This window comes from Melanotaenia boesemani, chromosome 6 (genome assembly GCF_017639745.1).
Source record: "Melanotaenia boesemani isolate fMelBoe1 chromosome 6, fMelBoe1.pri, whole genome shotgun sequence".
NCBI classification, from domain to species: domain Eukaryota; kingdom Metazoa; phylum Chordata; class Actinopteri; order Atheriniformes; family Melanotaeniidae; genus Melanotaenia; species Melanotaenia boesemani.
This window is the reverse complement of record NC_055687.1, coordinates 32,356,461-32,376,553: the sequence shown is the minus strand read 5'-3', so window position 1 is coordinate 32,376,553 and position 20,093 is coordinate 32,356,461. Positions and strand designations below refer to the sequence as shown.

General features: G+C 41.1%; 2 protein-coding genes across 7 annotated transcripts; one reads left to right on the top strand and one right to left on the bottom strand.

Annotated features, from left to right (window-relative positions):
* The first annotated feature begins 412 nt into the window (after positions 1-412).
* LOC121641810 (Krueppel-like factor 10) lies at positions 413-3,186 on the top strand. Of its 5 annotated transcripts, XM_041988125.1 has the most exons (5): positions 414-534; positions 1,040-1,258; positions 1,467-2,072; positions 2,157-2,352; positions 2,459-3,186. In XM_041988125.1, exons 2-5 carry the CDS (start codon positions 1,049-1,051, stop codon positions 2,728-2,730), a joined length of 1,284 nt encoding a protein of 427 aa, XP_041844059.1. In that variant the 5' UTR covers positions 414-534; positions 1,040-1,048; the 3' UTR covers positions 2,731-3,186. The 5 variants fall into 5 exon arrangements, with proteins under 5 accessions (XP_041844056.1, XP_041844059.1, XP_041844058.1 ...); XM_041988122.1 differs by having other exon boundaries at positions 413-530; positions 1,036-1,258; positions 1,467-2,352; XM_041988124.1 differs by having other exon boundaries at positions 414-530; positions 1,467-2,352.
* LOC121641811 (antizyme inhibitor 1-like) lies at positions 3,187-15,969 on the bottom strand. Of its 2 annotated transcripts, none has more exons than XM_041988126.1 (12): positions 15,743-15,969; positions 15,118-15,239; positions 13,845-14,055; positions 13,457-13,630; positions 12,994-13,166; positions 11,900-12,034; positions 11,646-11,727; positions 5,662-5,736; positions 5,278-5,443; positions 4,858-4,973; positions 4,538-4,752; positions 3,187-4,438 (listed from the first exon to the last, which is right to left on the bottom strand). In XM_041988126.1, exons 3-12 carry the CDS (start codon positions 13,944-13,946, stop codon positions 4,324-4,326), a joined length of 1,353 nt encoding a protein of 450 aa, XP_041844060.1. In that variant the 5' UTR covers positions 13,947-14,055; positions 15,118-15,239; positions 15,743-15,969; the 3' UTR covers positions 3,187-4,323. The 2 variants fall into 2 exon arrangements, with proteins under 2 accessions (XP_041844060.1, XP_041844061.1); XM_041988127.1 differs by having other exon boundaries at positions 4,538-4,749.
* Between the last annotated feature and the right edge of the window lie 4,124 nt (positions 15,970-20,093).

The following is a 20,093-nucleotide window of genomic DNA, read 5'->3' as shown; positions in this document are numbered from 1 at the left end:
ATCTGCTTCAAGAGATGGTGCTCAAAGTAACAAGTAACATTTAGAGAAAAGGCCTACTTCCCAAAAATTAAAATAAAGTCTGTCCTCTGCACCCTAAAGTTATTTAGTAAGACTTATTTCTTAATAATAAAGTTATATCAAAAGCCTCGTCAAGATATAAAATGAGTGTCTTCACTGACACAGTAAGTTGTGTCTCAGATACAGATGATGGAAACGTGAGTGAGGAGCTTAGGGGGCTGTTTTTCACATGTCCACGCTGTTGTGTACCATGCAGCCTCCACGATACCATCAGCCCCTGATCACGCATCGACTCACACTCTGATTGGCCGACGCATTAACACACCTTTGCGGCCCATTGGGCGTTGTGTTAAGCCACGCCCCTGTTCCCCCTTACCGCTTTTGAAACGATGAATGGGAAAGTGGCCGAGAGGAAAAGCTTAATTCACTCCTCAAATGTTCACACAAGGAGAAGAGAGTGAACTAAACGACCAAACTTTTCTCCTGAACACTTCACACTGGCTAAAATAGCTGTAGGTAAGATTTCTAATTATTCCATGGCATATATTCCAGTTTAGATGCATTTTCTTGTTTAGTAACGTCAGTTGTGCAAGTTGTGTGGGAAAATGAAGCTATATATATATATATATATATATACATACATACAATTTGTCATTATCACAAAAAACAGTTTTTTTTAGAGGGATGATGGTCATGCTAGACCAAACCAGGTCCTGAATGTCAATGTTATGTGTCTGTTTTTGTGACCATCATCAGAACCTGCCTGCTTATGTCCCAGAAAGTAGGTGAAAGGGCAGGGTGGGAAGAGCACCAGCTGATCATGCTCATCTCACATGCTGCTTCCCTTATTCTGTAGTGATTAGACGCTAAATCAATATGTTTTAACACTTACAGAGCGTGCTCATGTGGATGTTGATAAATCAACGGAGCAAGTCACTGACAAGATGCACCTTCAGCTGTGTGACTGCAAAATAATTTTATGCTCTGTAGTCATTAACCTTTTTTTTGTTTGCTCAGTCAGAGCTGTATCATGGAAGCTGAAGAGCACATCTCTGAAATCCAGCCTGCTCCAATGGGTGCAGGTGACTTGAAGGCTGTGGAGGCTCTCGTGTCCATGACTAAGCACTGGAAGAGGAGGAATTTATGCCCAGAAGAGCCCAGGCCCCTGAGTCCCCCCACAGATGGCTCTGAGGATGAATTGGTCCTCTCTGGTTCTGCTGAGCTGCAGGATTCTTCTTTTGTAAGTCAACCATCCCAACCGAGAGTAACATATATATATTTTTTTAACTTTTCAGCTCATTTAAGCTCTATATATGACATATTTGTAGACTTGCCTATGCTCAGCTACTTGGGTTTAAGCACATTTCTAACGTTTATTGTTTCCAGTATCATTTATTCAGCACTAGAATATTATTGTGAATTGATTTGCAAATTTGCTTTTCTTTCAGTGCATGACACCACCATACAGTCCACCCAACTTTGAGGCCATCCATCCAGCCTTAGTCTTGAAGCAACACCCCACAGAAGAGATTACTCTGCACACGGCTGTATCCCAGAAGTTCCAGTGCACCAGTGTAATCCGGCACACTGCGGATGGCCAACATATCTCCTGTAAGGCTCAACAACTCTCCCAGGAAGACAGACTCGCTGGTGCTCATACAGAAGACTCCAAAACAAATTTGAACTCTTATAACAAACAGATTGCCAGAGACTCTGAGAGGAATGTTGCAACACAACAGGCATACACTGATAAACCACCCAATTTAGAAGCCAGGCAGACCAAGATAAGTCAGTTAAGCTCAGATGATAATGCAAACAAACCTCAGTCTGTTCCAGCTGGTGTCTCTCTGGTTTCACATGTGCCTTTCTACAACCGGATTGTTCCTATCTCTTTTCCGTCCCCTGCTGTTATGCAAAACCCTGTCTTGGCCTCTGAGAGTCAGCCGCAACACCTTCAGCCTGCCCCTTTAGCAATCCCCACCATGCATGTGTCACATCAACAACACAAACAAGAATATGGATTAGCACAACTACAAACAGCTTCTCCTGCACAGGTATTCTTAGTAGGGGGCCAGGTGGCAAAAGGCCCTGTAATGCTTCTCGTTTCTAAACCATCTGTTCCTAATCTTTGCGGTCAGCAAACACCGGCGACCTCTGGTGGCAGCAAGTTTGTGGCCATTGCCCCTGCACCTGGACGTGCCCCATCAGAACAAAGGTGCACCCCACCACAAACAGAAGTGTCCCGTGTACGTAGCCATGTTTGTTCCCATGAGAACTGCAACAAAACATACTTCAAGAGCTCCCATCTCAAGGCCCACATGAGAACACATACAGGTAAACATATGCATCTGCCACTCTAGATTATTTCCAGAAAGAATTAAAGAAAATTTCAACATCGTATGCAAGTAATGTGATCTCATTAGACTTTGTGTCCCAACAGGTGAGAAACCCTATAAATGTAAATGGGAAGGCTGTGCGAGGCAGTTCGCCCGATCCGATGAACTTTCACGGCATCGTCGAACCCATACAGGAGAGAAAAGGTTTGTCTGCCCTTTGTGCCTCAGCCGCTTCATGCGTAGCGACCACCTGGCTAAGCACGCCCGACGACACCTGGTGGCGAGAAAAACACCCTGCTGGACTCTTGGGATCACCCACCCCACTGACCTCACTGAATTCACCACAATCACACTGTCTTCCACAAACTCTCTATGAAATCAACTGAGAGTTGGGTTATTTTCGGCTGAATTTGCACAGAAAATTGTGTTGAGTTTCTACATGGCAGCAGTCGGCTGGTATCAGAACTAAAATGGTTTATGTTCAACCACCAACCACTGTGTTGTATAAAGTTTTGGATTTTTACAAATTATATTGTTTACTCTTTTTTGACCAAAGAATGTTGAATTTTGCATTTTTATTTTAAAACGTTTTGCACAATGCTGTATTCTTTCTGGGAACACTACAGTATCAATCAAACTGTAGCACATGGCATGTATTATTGCAGACAACTGTCCAAATTTTAACTTTTTTGTACTTAGTTTTAGATCCAGCTATTTTTGCAATTAGAGATATCTGAATGTCTCATTTGCTTGTCATCTCTTAATGGTTTGGAAGAATTACCATGTCCAACACTGGAGATTTTTTTTTTAAATAAAACACTTTAAATCACAATCAAGCTTTTTTTAAATTTTTTTTTATTACTCTTCATTTTGATGGGCACAGCTACAAGTTATTAGGCTAGTGCTTTATAATTTATCATTCTTAGACAGACTGGGAGACAACTTCACAGATATGATAAACATTATGCAAGTATATCTGCACAGTCAAAAATCCCATAATATTCTTTCAACATAAGTTGAAAAAATATTTATAAACAATAACACTGGAAATAGAAACAGCGTAACAGTTCAACCATCATAAATGCTTTTTTTTTTTTTTTTATTATAAAATCTCACCTCATGTCCTCTGACTTTGTCCATCAGCACTTTCTTGATTCCATCTGCAGCACATGCTGTTTACTAATCTTGCTCTGCTATCTGTTGACACAGCAGCTATCCTGCTGGCCCTCTGCTGCACCTAAGAAGAAAGCTTCCCAGCACTTCAGCCAAAAAAAAAAAAAAAAAAAAACCCCACAGACACTGGTGAACACCAAACCTTTAGCTTTTAACCCAGAGCAGTGGCAGACTCTACTACTGATTTTCCAGGAATGGATGGATGTCATAGCAACACCACAGATAACACAAATCACAATGGCTTTTTTTTTCCTCTTTTAACTGTTATAAAGAGGAGTAAATTCACCTTTATGTATGCAGCAATGTTGTGCTGCACGGTCCCATTTTAAACGCTAAGGATACCTGATTCTAAATGTATTAAGCTCTTATCACAAAATAAATTATAAAACCAGTTGAAATCATAAATACACCTCTTGTAGCAAATCTCCTTACGAGATCTCAGAAGAGTGTTTCTATTTAAAACATTACCTCACTCAGGGCTGCACATATTACTTTACAAGACTGGCAACAATAATGGAAATACTGATTATATTGATGATCTGTCAAACAGGATCATCCAAGACCCTTAAGTTCCTACTGCAATAGTGTCAACTGGAATCCTACAAGAAAAAGAAAAACAAGCACCTGTATTTTATGGAGTCATTCATTTTGTTGCATTTACACTGGGGTTTATGAGGATAACAGTTCAGGTCAGTCTGGTCCCAGTAATATCGAACACTATCTGCACTGGTGACTGAAAGATACTAGCAGCATAAACCACAAAGAAAAGTAATAAGCCTTCCAGGTCAGATGATTGCTAAGCTGGGACAGACAGTGCAGCCTCTGTTTGGCAGGAATTGAGAAAATAAGGGACCAAGGAGAAGTTCTTCAGTGTAGACTCGTGGGTGACTCCAGTGTCCTGCATCTCAAACCTGTAGGAGGACAAAAGACCGAACATTGTCACAAAAACAAGCATAATTTTGCATTAAGTGTTTCAAACCATACACAAACTATAAAGCTGAGATACTTGCCAGTCTCTGGAGGAGATGATGCAGTAGACAGGTGGTGAATCAGTGGAGGTGAACAGTGGCTGACCCAGACTGTAGGCCCCAGCATGTGTGAACACCAGCCAGTCTCCTATGTTGAGCTCAGGTAATAGGCAGTGCTCCACTACCTGGTCCAGGTCATCCCCGGAGGGACCCCACAGGCTGCTGCTGAACACTGGAGCATCCAGGGATGTGTTCTGCTAATGAGGCATCAAAGATGATCATTTAGTAATTGCTAGTTAAAGTCTTTATCATTCAGATAGCTGTGCCTTCAGCTTCTTAAACAGAGAATCTTTAAAACTCACCTTATGAACAGAGGGAGCAGCAATTGGTGTTTCAGAGAGTTTGCTGGAAAAGGATCCATACACTCCCTCATTCATGTAGTACTGGAATGCTGGCTCCTCGTTGGGAGATAGCTCATCTGTTCAGAGATATAACAAACAAGACTTTATTTTCTTTAATTTCACAATATGACATTTACATAGTTGGCTAGTTGGGAAACGCTGCTGAGCTTATATTACATAATGTTTGTGTAATAGACAGCTGCATTAAAAACTCCTGGAATAACATTTTTAGAACTGTAAAATAACATGGCTCTAGAGTATGCGCTATAAAAGGCTAGAATGCTAAAATAAGCCTTGGACCTTGGTTACTTTTTGTATGGGAAACACATACATATTCTGAAATACATTTTCTAAGCATTTTCTAAGTATCATGCAACTGACCATGTTCCTGGTCCTTGCAATCACGGGCCACCACCTCTTTGGAGATGACGCTGACAGCCAGAGTGAAAGCAGAAGACACAAAAAAGCTGCCAGGCTCAGCAATGATGGAAACTCCACTTGACGAAGGGAAGTACAGGTCCACCACAGACATGACTGCACTGTTGATCTGAATAACACATGAGAAATGCTTTTAAAAGTTTAAATGTAGCATAATCTGCTCTTCTTACACGGAAAAGCACTTTATTTGGACCCCTAACTTACAAATTACAGTGTGCATGTTAAATATATAGTCATATATAAATATATTCATATATGACTCTATACAAATAACAATAGATTCCAGCAGAGCTTCTGATTTAAAAGAGTAGGCATGATGGTACTGACCAGTTCCAGATGGGTCTCCGAGCCACTGAATCCACCTCCAATGTCCAAAATGTTCATGTTGAAGCCAATTTCCTCCTGTAGCAGACAAAAAACAAAACCGGAAGGAAAAAAACATAAACATGAATAATATTCAGATACTTTAATACTTTTTCCAAGTCATCTATAAATAAGCCTAATACTGGTCATATGCCCAACTCCTACTCTATAGCAATTACAGGGGTTAAAGAAAAAGATTATTCCAAAACTGAACTTTAAAAAAAATTCTTTTTTGTAAAACATAAATAAATTAATGGACCTTGTATGCATTTTCATAAACAGAATAAAAGGTTTCACGTCAGACACAGTGTTTTAATGAATCTACCAACTCTGTAGAATAATTCTGAATAATTAATATAACAATTTAAGATATGAACATCCCAAGTCTTGCCGTTTTCAGCAGAACCTTGGTCTAATGTGCTCGGCATGCCAACCCCCCCATATACCTACCCCTTATTTGCATTATTACAAACAGAATAAAAGGTTTCACCTTTCTAAACTGAACTGTTTGCTAATGAATCTTCATGCTCTGTAGAATAATTCTGTCCAGATTTGAACATTCTAGTGGTAGTTTTTCAGCAGGACCAGGTCTGATGTGGTCTGGGTCCCCAACATGGAATTGCCCTTTTTGTATATCACAGATCAGAAGCTAACTTCATCAATGTCAGGCTGTGTCTCTGAACATTTCTTCCATCCATGTTCATAGTTTAAAAACTAAAATGTTATTGACTTTATTTAAATGATGGCATGACATTTCAGACTGTACATGGCTGCGTGCTCAACATTCTCCTTCTGATGTGAAGACAGGTGTGCATGCTCATGTAAGTGAGCACACTCCCACCAGCGGACAGACAGCCAGCATGATCTCTGAAAATATATGGTATAAATATCAGGTAAAACCAGGCTTCACAAGCTTACCCTCCAACTCACCAAAACTGAGGTACCAACGTTTACAGCTACAGTTTTCACTAACGTCCCTGCACCTTCGTACCTTCGGAGCTGATAATGTAGTTCTAAACTGGAGCTGGATCTCAACCGCACGCTTTCCCAAGGCCCCATGCTTAACTTCTGATTGGTTAGTGATGCGTTTGAGAGCGAAGCAGCGCTCCTCTCATACCACGGTAGATTAACTCAATGTTACAATAGTCCACATTAGCGCACACATCAACCTAATAAATTGTCTCTCCTTTCTTTTGTTTTTTTTTTGCTGCAAAAACTCAGCATGCTGGAGATCTGGCACAGTGCCAGGATACTTTAAGTCTTGCAAATATAAGTTAGAAATCAAAGAAAGCAATTGAACAGCATTTCCTCCCTGAGCTGCCACCTTACTGTGACAACCTCCGGTGTTGAAATGTAAAGCCTATGTGGAAGTGCAAAAAAAAATTGCAGTTCACCCCTCATGGACTAGGGGCTGGATCCAAAACAGAGCAAATCCCCATAGACTCTCTTGTTAAAAAGGCCAACTTCACAGCAGAAATAAACATGTTTAAAGCCTGGTACAAAAATCTATTTTAGGATTAAAAGTTTACCTTCATGACAGCTGTTGGGGGAGGTGAATTTTTTTTCTAACTCACCCGTTTTGGTGTTATTTAATCTTGAAATTCTGCATAATTAGGGGCGTGCCCTTTTGATTGACATGTATCCAATATCTGCGTCAAGAAGGGAGAGTGCAGCACAACCGCTATTTGTAGCCAGCTAACAGTGCGCCTTAGCTTTAGCCCACCTAGCTTCATTAGCCATTTAGCTCACATTAGATCAGGCAGCTCGGAGTTTGATAGACGTCAATCAACCACAGCCCCCCCTCTCAGCTTTGCCCATTTTTTAATTTTCCGGGAGTGACGGCATGTGTGACACTGCCAAGATGGCAATGGTAGGAACCGTCCAACGAGATTCACTTTTGCTCTTCAGAAACCTACAGGTGACGTCACGGAGGTTCCCTCCATTTTTTTTTATACAGTCTATGGTCCTGACGATCATAGGAGCTATGTTGTCGGGGGATTTAAGCCTCTGGTAGGGTCACCCATGGCAAACAGGTCTCTAGAGGAGGGATCAGACAAAGTGTGGCTCAACAGACTCTTATGATGATGAAAAACTATGGACCAAAGTTTCCCTTGCCCGGCCATGGGTTACCGGGGCCCCCCTCTGGAGCCAGGCCTGGAAGCGGAACACGGAGGCGAGCACCTGGTGGCCGGGCCTTTGCCCATGGGGCCCGGTCGGGCTCAGCTCGAAAGGGTGACATAGGTCCCCCCTCCCGTGGGCTCACCACCTGCAGGAAGGGCCATAGGTGTTGGGTGCAGTGTGAGATGGGCGGCAGCGGGAACCCTGGTGGTCTGATCCTTTGATTCAGAAGCTAGCTTTAGGGACGTGAAATGTCACGTCTCTGGCGGGGAAGGAGCCTGGTGCGCGAGGTTGAGCGGTTCCGGCTAGATATAGTTGGCCTCGCCTTAATGTATGGCTTGGGCTCTGGAACCACTGTCCTCGAAACGAGCTGGACCCTCTTCCATTCTGGAGTTGCTCCTGGTGAGAGGCTCAAAGCAGGTGTGGGCATACTCATTGTCCCCCGACTTGGTGCCTGTATTTTGGGGTTTGTCCAGGTGGACGAGAAGATAGCCTCCCTCCGCCTTCAGACTGGGGAGACGGGTTCTGACTGTTATGTGTGCTTATACACTGAACAACAGTTCAGAGTACCCACCCTTTTTGGAGTCCTTGGAAGCGGTGTTGGAGAGCACGTGGGCAATGACAGTGACACCTGAAGGGGCGTGACTGGGAGGAACTGCCCCCCGATCTGAATCTAAATGGTGTTTTGTTATTGGACTTCTGTGCTTATCATGGATTGTCCATAACAAACACCATGTTCAGGTATAAGAGTGTCCACATGTGCAATTGGCACCAGGACACTCTAGGGCACAGTTCAATGGTCGACTTTTAGTCCTATCATCTGACTTGCGGCTGCATGTCTTGGACACTCGGGTGAAGAGAGGGGTGGAGCTGACACCTGATCACCACCTGGTGGTGAGTTGGCTCAGACGGTAGGGGAACGCCTGGCGGAATCCCCTGTCAGAAAGAATTTCAATTTCATTGAAATGTTCAACCATGTCCTGGTCATTAAGTCTGAGTGGGCTGTATTCTGTGACTCTATTGTTGAGGTGGCCAACTGGAGTTGTGGCCGTAAGGTCGTCGGTGCCTGTCTAGGTAAAAATCCCCAAACTCGTTGTGGATAACAACAGTGAGAGATGCTGAAGAAGGAGTCCTATCGGGCTTTTTGTCCTGTGGGACTCTGGAGGCAGCTGATGGGTATCGGCAGGCTAAGTGGGACATGGCTTTGGCGGTCGCAAAAACTCGGGTGTGGGACGAGTTCAGAGAGGCCACGGAGAATGAGTTCCAGACGGCTTTGAGAAGATTGTGGTCCACCATCCAGCGACTCAGGAGGAGGAGGCAGTGCTCCTTCAACACTGTGTACAGTGGGGATGACCTCGACTCGGGAAGTTTTAAGCCGGTGGAGGGAATACTTCGAAGACCTTCTCAATCCCACCAACACATCTTCCGATGAAGAAGCATAGTCGGGGGACTCTGGCGTTTGCTCTCCTATTTCTGGGGCTGAGGTCACTGAGGTGGTTAAAAAGCTCCTCAGTGGCAGGGCCCCAGGGGTGGATGAGGCGTGCCCAAATTTTCTTAAGGCTCTGGATGCTGGGCTGTTTGGTTGACACGCTGTTGCAGCATCGCGTGGACATTGGGGACAGTTCCCCTGGACTGGAAGACTGGAGAGGTGGTTAGGCCGATCGCGATAAGCAATATGTCAATTAATTGCACGGTAAGAAAAAATAAGCGCGATGAGTTTGCCAGCCGCGATAATTTTATTTATTTTTTTTTTCTCTTTCTTTTTCTATCTTACTTTACCATAGACTGTGTATGACAATAGGTTTCACTATGGAGTATCTTGACTGAACACTCTCCTTTCTAGCGGAGTGATGTCTCTCATGTCATACTGGACAGCAGCGTGTTGCAGCACAAGACTGTGGTGAAGCACTTAACCTGTGCAAGCTGGTATGCCGCATTTGTTATACAGGGCTGCCAAATCTCATGCATTGGCCGTGAGACTAGCGCATTTGAGTGGCTTCCAATGCCCTCACACTAAACATCCAATTTCTCAGGCTGAAATACACATCAAGAGCAATGCTGTCTAATCGAGAGGTTCGGGAGGATTCCCAGTGGGCCGCATTACTTTTGGGGCGTGTCCCGGCTTATGTGAAAAAGGCGCAGCGTTGCATCGCAGCAGCGCATTGTTCACAAACTGCTCACACATCAGTCTGACACGCAGCAATGAGGGGAGATATTTCAGCTTCACAAACAGCAACGATGCACAGTCTATTTTTTTTATACAATGGTACTAACTGGCAGTTTTACTGGTTTTCCCTGTCTGAGCCCCATGTTTAATATTTGTTTTATATATTTTTTGAAGGCCAGTTTTTTTTTACAGAACAGACACTTTATTATCTATCATACTTATTGTTTTTTGTTGTGTTTGGTTTTCATTCATCGTTAATGAGACTGAGAGTCCATTCTATTTATTGTTTTTGTTTTATTTTAAATTTCTTCCAGTTCCAGTAGAAAATGTTCTTTAGAAATTAAAGTTTATTGATCTTTCAAAGGGTTATTTGCATTATTATGGCAATGTCATTATATTAGTTGAAAATGGTTTCAAAATGACAACACGAGAGCTGTGCGCAATATTATATCTTATCGCAATAATTTCTGAGAAAATTTATCGCACAGCAAAATTTGTTATCATAACAGGCAGGGAGGTGTGCTCCAACTACAGGGAGATCACACTTCTCAGCCTCCCTAGTAAGGTCTATTCAGGGGTCCTGGAGAGGAGGGTTTGTCAGATAATTGAATCTTGGACTGAGGAGGAGCAGTGTGGTTTTTGTCCTAGTTGTACGAGCTGTTTGGTCCCATTGCGATCGCTGCCAGAGCTTGGTTCGCATTGCCGGCAGTAAATCAGAGTCGTTTCCAGTGAGGGTTGGACTCCATCAAGGCTGCCCTTTATCTCCAATTCTGTTAATAACTTTTATGGACAGAATTTCTAGGCACAGGGGAGGGGATTTGGTTTGGTGACCCCAGGATTGGGTCTCTGCCCTTTGCAGATAATGTGGTTCAGTTGGTCTCATCGGGCCGTGATCTTCAGATCTCACTGGAGTGATTCGCAGCCAAGTGTGAAGCGGCTGGGATGAGAATCAGAACCTCCAAATCTGAGACCATGGTCCTCAGCCGAAAAAGGGTGGAGTGCTTTCTCCGAGTCCGAGAATGAGGTCCTGCCCCAAGTGGAGGAGTTCAAGTATCTCGGGATCTTGTTCACGAGTGAGGGAAGGATGGAGCAGGAGATCGACAGGCGGATCTGTACGGCGTCTTCAGTGATGCGGACTCTGCATCAGTCTGTCGTGGTGAAAAAGGAGCTAAGCCAAAAGACAAAGTGCTCAATATACTGCTCAATCTACGTTCCTACCTTCACCTGTCGTCATGAGCTGTGGGTAGTGACCGAAAGAACGAGATCGTGAATACAAGCAGCCGAAATTAGATTTTTCCGCAGTGTGGCTGGGGTCTCCCTTAGAGATAGGGTGAGAAGCTCGGTGATCCGAAAGGGGCTCAGAGTAGAGCAGCTGCTCCTCCACATCGAGAGGAGCCAGATAAGGGTGGCTCAGGCATTTGGTCAGGATGCTTCCAGGACGCCTGCCCCACTGGGAGGAGACAACCACGGAAGACCCAGGACACGGTAGATTGACTACATCTTTCGGCTGGCCTGGGAACGCCTCAGGATCCCCCTGGATGAGCTGGTGAATGTGGCCGGGTAGAGGGAAGTCTGGCCTTTCCTGCTTAGGCAGTTACCCCTGCGACCCAACCCCGGATAAGTGGAATAAAATGGATAGATGGAACTGAACAGCATTACTTACTCCCATATCAAAGATGCAGCGGGCATCAGAGATGGCATGAACATACACTTGATCATCCTCACAGGAACTAGAAATGTGAGACCTGTGGAAGAAAAAGAGACCGATAATGATCAGATTTACAATTCTATAATCAGTCAACATTTTAATCTGCTACAGATGAAAAGTATCATTTTTCTTTGCTGTTAGCTGGTATTGTAATGCACAACTTAGGAGTTACATTTCTTCTTTAGACTGTGTTTTTCTGCAAATCTCACCTGACTCCAACAACCTGCACACCAAGCTCCTTGGCACTCTCCAGGAGATGCCTGCAGTCCTTGAGGGAGCAGCCAAATGTCATGCTCATCTCATCATCTGGATTAGATACCTCTGTTGACACCTGTAGTAGCAGCCTGAAGGAACAGACATGAAACAAAAATTATTGGTGATTGTCATATTGAAAATAAAAAGAATATAGCTTTATGAATCAGGGTAGTAAAACCCTAGTTTTTTTCCCCCTTTCGTCTTTTGGGCCTGAATTGGTCCCTTTTAGAGCAAGCAGAGGCTGCCTGTCCCTAAATCATAGGGTAGGCATCTTCTGGGTCCAACAAATGAATAATGCAAGTGATGCCACATTTTGTTGGGGGAGCACAAGGTGTGGAATTATCTTGCTTTTTACTCTAATCATGCGTTTATCGTGCGCTTTTTGTTTAGAAGTTATTATGGAGTATACGAGTGTTACAAGATACCAATACTACCTGTAGCTATGAAATTTATATAATTGTTTCCTCAATTTCACAGCTTTTACCATAAGTGAATAAGAAATTGAACTGTGAAGAGTTTAAAAAAAAATAAAAGGACTAGACTGATGCAGCCATTGACACTAGAAAGCTCAGACATAGATATAATATGCTAGCAAAAGCAGAAACACACAAGACCACATCAGGTTTCTGGCTGCTACAAGCCTTTTAAAAACAGGGGGGAAAAAAAAGAAATCACTGAAAGGAAGACAGTTTCGGAGCTAGCTAGATCTGTATCTAAAATAGTCCTTTATGACTCAAAGTGGGACAAAAGGGGCCAAACTAGCACCTGAGTAATACAACAAACTGTAGGACAGGGTTTAGACTGCAGCAAGGCCTCACTGTAAGTTTTAAACTCATCCTGTTAAATTTCAACTCACCAGAAAAGTAATACTATAAAGGGAGCAGACAAGGGCTGAATACCTTTGAAAACTGACTTGATTTATGTATTTTTAGTACCAATATGCATCAAATAAACATTTAAACTGTCACAATAACTTAACAATGCCAAAACAACATATTTCAAGTCACATGATTATTGCAGCCTAAACTATTAGTTATTCAGTACTTACTTGGCATTGGGGTGGCAGCGAGAAATTTTACGTAGTTCTGCTTCATTATCACACACGAGGATGTCAATGCCATTCTTAGCAGCATATTTTATCTGGGAGACCTGTTTGCAAACACCGCTGTAGATGATGTCTTCAGAGGGAATGCCATGGCTCTGCACCAGTTCAAGTTCAGACTTAAATACAAAGAGACAAAGACAGAGTTGCAACCCAATAAGACACCTTATTTCAACAAATAAACATTTGATCCTGCGTGTATAATGAATATTTAAAAGGTGCTCTTTAAACCTATTCTACATTTTGTGGACTGAGACTGACAGCGTCAAACCAAATAAATGTATTACTGTTTGCTCAGACCATGAAAGAGCTGTAGAATGTATGTCTTAATTCCTCTAAAAGTGATGCACTGCTGACAGCGCAAGACAACCATATGACAATAGTGATCAAACATATTGGGAAAGAATACCTTGTTGCTGCATGTGAATCCAGAACCAAGGGCGGCAAGAACTTCAATCACAGCTGGACTGCTGTTGCATCTCACAGCATAGTAGGGTCGAATCTGAGCCATGTGAGTTCGCCAGCGAACATGCTGCCTCATTATGACTCCCAGGTCTGCTACAAAGAATGCATTCTTCTCTGACTGAGGAAAGAAGAACACATACAGATCGATGAGCTGGGAAACACTCATAGACCAAAGTCTTCAGTAACACCACATATGCATGATGCACACAATGTGTATATGTTACAATGCAAACAATGCATTAAAATCCAGCTACTAGTTCTGATGCTATTTTAATGACCATGAAACACATTTTCATGAATGCATATTTTGTAAAAGCGTGAAAAACCCTTACAAGTGTTTGTTCATCAATGTGACTGTCAATCACGTCGCAGAGGGCTGTTCCTCCCTCCAGTAGGCTGACAGAATATTGTGGTTCATCTGTGATTCCTTTCATTCTCTCAACCGTTTTCTTTCAATCCGACAGGCATAAAGAATGTGGCTAGTCCAAAGTAGTCTTGCTCACTCCCCCTCGAGCCCTTGGGGTCCTAGATTTATGCAACAAACTGTACAAGAAAAGGATCAAATTAACATAAAACAAGGTCAAGTAGCACAACAGTTCTGATAAATTTAGATAATGCATGATCAGGGGTATTGTCAAGTTCCTTTCAGTATGTCTTGCAGCTAGAACTGAAACATCCCTGGGATCCACAATCAAAGTAATTTTCAGTGGGTGTCCAATCAGAGCAGAGAGCAGGTTCTACATTACTGTGTGGCATTGTCAAAGAGGTCTATTCTTCTAAAATACCACTATGAAAACAAAGTCTGGGGTTCAGAGTTCCTTTACTTTACCATCAATTACTCCAATTACCATTACTCCCTGAGCTGGCAACCCATAAATGTTCTTTTTGATGGAATTAACAAAGGTAGAATGCTGAAGGGGGTCTGTGTCACAATGACTTTGGTCTTGGATTTGGAAGATGAAATGGGAAGACAACAAATTAGCATTAAAGACCACAGTGGTATATACAAGAGTGACATGGCTGACAGCAACTAAATAAACATAAAGTTAATGGTAAATGTGCAGTGATTTTCCATTTTTATTTAATTTTTAATTATTTTAAATCACTGCTGCAATTATGAAAACCATTCTGTCAAAACACTGGTTAAAATGGCACTTGAAGATGGCTTAACTCTGACATTCCTTTAAAATTAAACCAAAACCTCACATAACTTGGAAAATGCTTTATTACTTATTCTAAAACATGAAAGAAGAAATGGTTTATGCTTTATTTTATTCATTTTACTGTAGCTAACACTAACCAAGACTAAAATTACTGCAGCTAAAAGCAGATCAGAAAATGGTGGTGCATTACAAGAGCTAAAAATAGATCAGAAACAATTTAAAATCAGTTTAAGCTGTTTGTGACTCATCAGGGTACAGACTGCTTCTTTATTTATCTTTCCTTCTATCAAAACATTCAGTGACACTTTTTGCGGTTTTACAAGAAATAATACCATCAAGTTGATTCATACACTACATTGTACACACAGTGTTTCTGCTATGAAATATTCTCAGATCTACTTTCAAATGTGTTCATTCTTCAATTCAATGCTGATTCACCCACATGGATGAGTCCAGGGATGAACTCTTCCACTATCAGCTAGGATCCCAAGGCGGCTCGGCGTTGAAGTCAAATGGTTCTCTGTAAAGAGCTGCCCCTAGACCCTCTGGGTAGTTGCTGTACACCTGCAAAGAACGAGATGAAAGCTGGGCATAAAGGAAACTATCACGAGAAAGGTTCCCATTACACATACTCCAGCGATTGTATGACCAGCACAATTATATCGAAAGGCGTTATTATTGTACATGTTACTGTATATAACATTTCTGTAGTGGTAGTACTGTCTACACAAATCATCAAACAGGATAGAAAAACTTGGCTAATATGATTAGCTACACACAAAGCAGTCTGTTATGACTTTGAGACTTCATAACGTTGGATATATTAAATATTGCTTTTACCTAGCTACAGTGCTCACGTCAGTGTAACGGCTTAGTTACACAGCCGTTTACAACGCAATAGCAGTTTTTAAACACAGTTTATTTCATTTTGAGTAATGATTCTAGGCACAATTGTGTTAACTTGAACATATCATGTAACTAATTTAACGCCAGGCCACTCGTTTATTTAGCTAACAACGTGCTATGCTAACATTTGGCTAGCGGCGGGGTTAGCTAGCTTTACTTACGTTGATTGAAGACCCAAAAGAGGGGAGAGAACGCTTTTTCTTTTTAGGCGGAATTTTTAAAGAGTAGTGGGGTAACTATGAGAGAAAACGATAATTGCCATAGACAAGGTTAAATTATGGCCGTTTGATGTTTAGATTGTGGAAGCTAGGACAGATCATTGGTATGACCAGGGAGAGGACGACGGCGGAAGAAGAGCGTTTGGATCTTCGCTAACGTTCGTACGACCAAATTGATCAACATCCGGTTTGATTATCAACGTCAATCTACACTAACAAACACACTCGTTTTTTTTTTCGTTTTTTTTCTGCAACTACAAAGCATTTCCAGTTATATTAATATAATAACATCACTTTTCAGAGGTATTCAATCATTTTTTAAAACTTGCATACATATTACAAATTGTACATTTATTACCGATTTGGCTTCACTTAAGTACGAGGAACTTGATTTATTTTAAGTGGAAGTTAAAGTTTCCAAATCCAGACGGAACATGTTAAGCATTTGTTTGCAAACTATAAATTCTGACTTAAAAATCAAATCAATAATTAAAAAGTAAAATAAATAAATTCTAAAGTTAAAAATCAGAAGCATTCGGGACACAAATACACAATTTAGTTCCTTTCAAGTTGCATCTATAATTATCTGTTAAACTGTTATATCTTTCTTGATCACATTTTTCAAGAATTACCTGTGTTATGTCTTCATTGCATTTCCCATGGCTCAGTGATGTAGACAAAATGCTGTCCAGTAAAGTTGGCAGATTTTTCCTCTGTTTTGGACGCAATCAACAGTTGTGCATAAACAATTCCTTATATTTTAAGGCATACATATTCCCGTGGAGTTGAAGCTTTTCTGACCCTTAGACTGTCCTGTTTCGACTTTGACAAGTTGCGCCTGCCTCCCCGTTTTTTTTTTTTTTTTTTTTCCAAAGAAGATAAATTTGCATGTCTCCCTCCTCAACACTGCAGGAGGAGGATGCCAAGCAATGCTCAGCCACTGTTATCCAAACAGAAGGGAAGTGTTTTCTCTTGGACTGATTTGACTCCATATCAATGCTCACATCATCCTGCTTTTATGCATAGTTTACATGGTTGGGAAATAAATATCCCTCAAATATGTTTGCATTTTACTAATTGCCAGATTTAGAAGGCTTTTGGCCATGTTAAATAAATTGATATGTGGACACATTCATAGATTCTTAAAAGTTTAAATTCTTCATACAAGTAAAGTATTGTTGGTGTATTGCAAAGATCCACTAATGTCTGCCTCCTGAAGTTAAAGTTCATGTTGTCTGTTTAATCTTTGGCTACTCAGTGTATTCTTAACTCAGTCTTTCCAAAGAATTCTTACAGAGTCAGAGTACTTATAGTTCTTGCAAAAGAAAACAAACAAACAAAAACATACATACTCAAAGGGTACACATGCAAGCAGTTATGTTTACACACAATCACACAATGAAACTCTCCAGTAAACTGCTACCCAGTCCTTCATAGAAACTCTGTGTTATCCAAAAACAATAATATCCCTCATGACTTTTCAACACTGAATGACCCACGTTTCCATCTGGATGATGTAGTACTTCATGACGTATTATTATTTTATTTATTTTATTTCCCATATCACTGAAATTCTTCATAAGGTTAGATGAGCTCTGAATGCTCATTGGGGAAAAATAAACAATAGCAATGTTGGTTTCACTAATAAAACAGTTTCAGAGAATCCATTGTAAAAGCTGGAGAGGCAGCGTCTTTCCCTCAAACTGCAAAACAAAAGCTGTTCCGTGTTTTGTGCCTGTTTTCGCCGCCACTAAATAAGACTATGTATATATAAGGCTAATCACGCATAACATCTAGAGTGGCTTCCAGTAAAGCACAGTGTTTAATTTCCATTGTTTGGGTCATAATAGCCATGGCAGCCACTGGGTATGCGGCAGAAGGGACATGTGTACCACCCACTGTGGGGGCAAATACACCAGTGGCTGCATTGTGCAGCAGGAATCCTTATTTGCAAACATTGCAAACAGATTACATCAATGCACAGAAATAGACAGAGTCATAAATCAACCCTGACTGGCCAAGAATCTCCACCTACACAGGAAAAAACAAATTATTCCAACTTATTAAATGGATTAAACATGAAAATGATGAAGTATTTCCAAGAGAGTTAATTGCCTTTGGTTTTTGATTAAAACTTAGGGAAACCTGCCATCTTTCTGAGAGGCTGCAAATCTACCAATTCAATAAATTTCTAAATAATAAGTCATGGATTTGTTATGTAGACATTAGTGACTACATAAACCCTTAATAAAGTGGCCTTGTGCAATGGACCCTGGTGTTAAGTCACTCAGAAGTGGTTTCTCCTCTTCTTGCCAGAGAATGTTGCTAAGTAAGAAGGAACTCCAAACAAACTGCTCCTCATGCTGATCTGAATGTTAAGCAAGGAAATAAAAAAAGCAACTGGCTCCAGGAACACTATAACAATATAGCAAATATTCAAAAGCAATTTCTTTAAAAGGCCTGAAACAAGAAACTAACAAAAAACAACAGGTATTTTGTAAAATTTTAGTGCATCCAAAAAGCAACTGAAAATTTTTTTTTTCTCCCTCCCCCTTTAGCAATATGCCACTGGAACAGACAAATCCATTTCTCTGAGATTTCCGTGACATGTCAGATATAACAATACTATCAAAGAGGTGGAGGGATACAGCAAGATATAACCTAATGGTCAAACAATAACACAGTCTAATAAATGATGCACATTTCACCCTGATTTCCTTCGTTTCTGCCAAGAAAACCTAATTGATTATATAATAAAATAATTCTATCAGTGCATAAGATTACAGTGAAAATAATTAAGCAGTCTCTTCTTTCTGGGAAATAAAACCTTGTGTTGTTCCCATGAGTTAAATGAGAGACAAAAAAAATTGTAATATATTAACATGTAAATACCCTGGGTTTCTGCATTATATGCCTGGTGTTACTAGTGTGTATGTGGGCATATGAACAGTTCATGGTAGTCTAAGATAGTTTATACAGGTGATGTGCAGTGGGACAGTGTATACAAAGCATCTAGATTGACCTTTCCTGGAATACATGAATGATTCAACAACATACTTGAGTAATGCTTTACTGTGTTAGTACATTTCACAGTGTTTGTACAGAAGTAGAAGAAGAAAAGGAAACATCTCAACAGTTATTAGATTTGTTACGTGTTTCCAGCAAACCATACTTTTTTTTTAGAGCCAAACTTCAAGACAAATCACGGAACAGATTCATTAGAAGCTCTGATGGTCATTCATAAGACTCCATGCAAGGTTGAAGTGTTGATGATGTGTACGAAAAGGTTTAAACCATTTATCTTTTCAGTGCTATTTATTGCAGAAACAGCGCACATTTCTCTCTTATTGAACCTGAAGAGACCACAAACCAAATTCTCAGCAGCTGTCTGTCTTCTGCACACTGTTCAACTCTGTGTCCTGCGTGTGTGTCCTGATAACATTCCAACAGACTGGCTTTTTGCCAGCCACGGGCAAACTCAACCCTAGTGTTTGATGTCGATGGTTGGCTCCAGACAGACCAAGCATTGTGTCCCAAACAATGAACCCCAGACCCACTGAACTATAAACATGTGTCTTTGGGGGCGTTTTCCTCAATTATATTGCAGGAGACACCCATAGTCAGGAAACCTGACCCGGCTTTTCTAAATATAGTAACTCTAAAGCCTGAAATGGTGCTGACTTGGCACCCATCATCATTCTCTAATATGTACTAAATGTACTAAAATATTTGGAATGTTGATTGACGCTCAAGTCTGGGGTGGGGGTCTTGTAATTCAGGAAATTTATCATGACTAAAAATGACCAAAAACTTTCATCACTTTAATAAAACTTTGCTATAGTTACTGTGGCATACAAATGCCAGCTCTTTTATTTGAGAAATAAATTGTTATGCATGTAATTTTCTATTAAATAACAACAATACTGTCTTGATATGGTCATGGACAGATTAGCAATAATAAATAAAAATGGATTGGATTTATATAGCACTTTCAAGATACCCAAAGAGCTTTACACTGAATCCATTATTCATTCACTGGTGGTGGTAAGCTACATGTGTAACCACAGCTTCCCTGGGGCATACTGATGGAGAAGTGGCAGCCAATCCGTGCCAGCGGCCTCTCCAACCACCACCAAATATTCATTCACATTCCTACACCAGTGTTGATGACACAGTAATATGGATAAAGTGTCCTGCCTAGAATTATTGAATGAATCTACCTGGCATAAGCCAAGGGGCCAAGGAGTCAGAAGGAGGCCTTAATGGTAATTCACCTATCTGTGTTTTTTGTTTT

Coding starts and splice junctions, on each gene's coding strand:
- LOC121641810 (XM_041988122.1), top strand. CDS start 1,049: ATGGAAGCTGAAGAGCACATCTCTGAAATCCAGCCTGCTCCAATGGGT. Junction 1,259..1,466: donor AGCTGCAGGATTCTTCTTTT/GTAAGTCAACCA, acceptor CTTTTCTTTCAG/TGCATGACACCACCATACAG. Junction 2,353..2,458: donor CCACATGAGAACACATACAG/GTAAACATATGC, acceptor GTGTCCCAACAG/GTGAGAAACCCTATAAATGT.
- LOC121641811 (XM_041988126.1), bottom strand. CDS start 13,946: ATGAAAGGAATCACAGATGAACCACAATATTCTGTCAGCCTACTGGAG. Junction 13,631..13,844: donor ACATTGATGAACAAACACTT/GTAAGGGTTTTT, acceptor TTCTTTCCTCAG/TCAGAGAAGAATGCATTCTT. Junction 12,035..12,993: donor CGCTGCCACCCCAATGCCAA/GTAAGTACTGAA, acceptor CTGTTCCTTCAG/GCTGCTACTACAGGTGTCAA.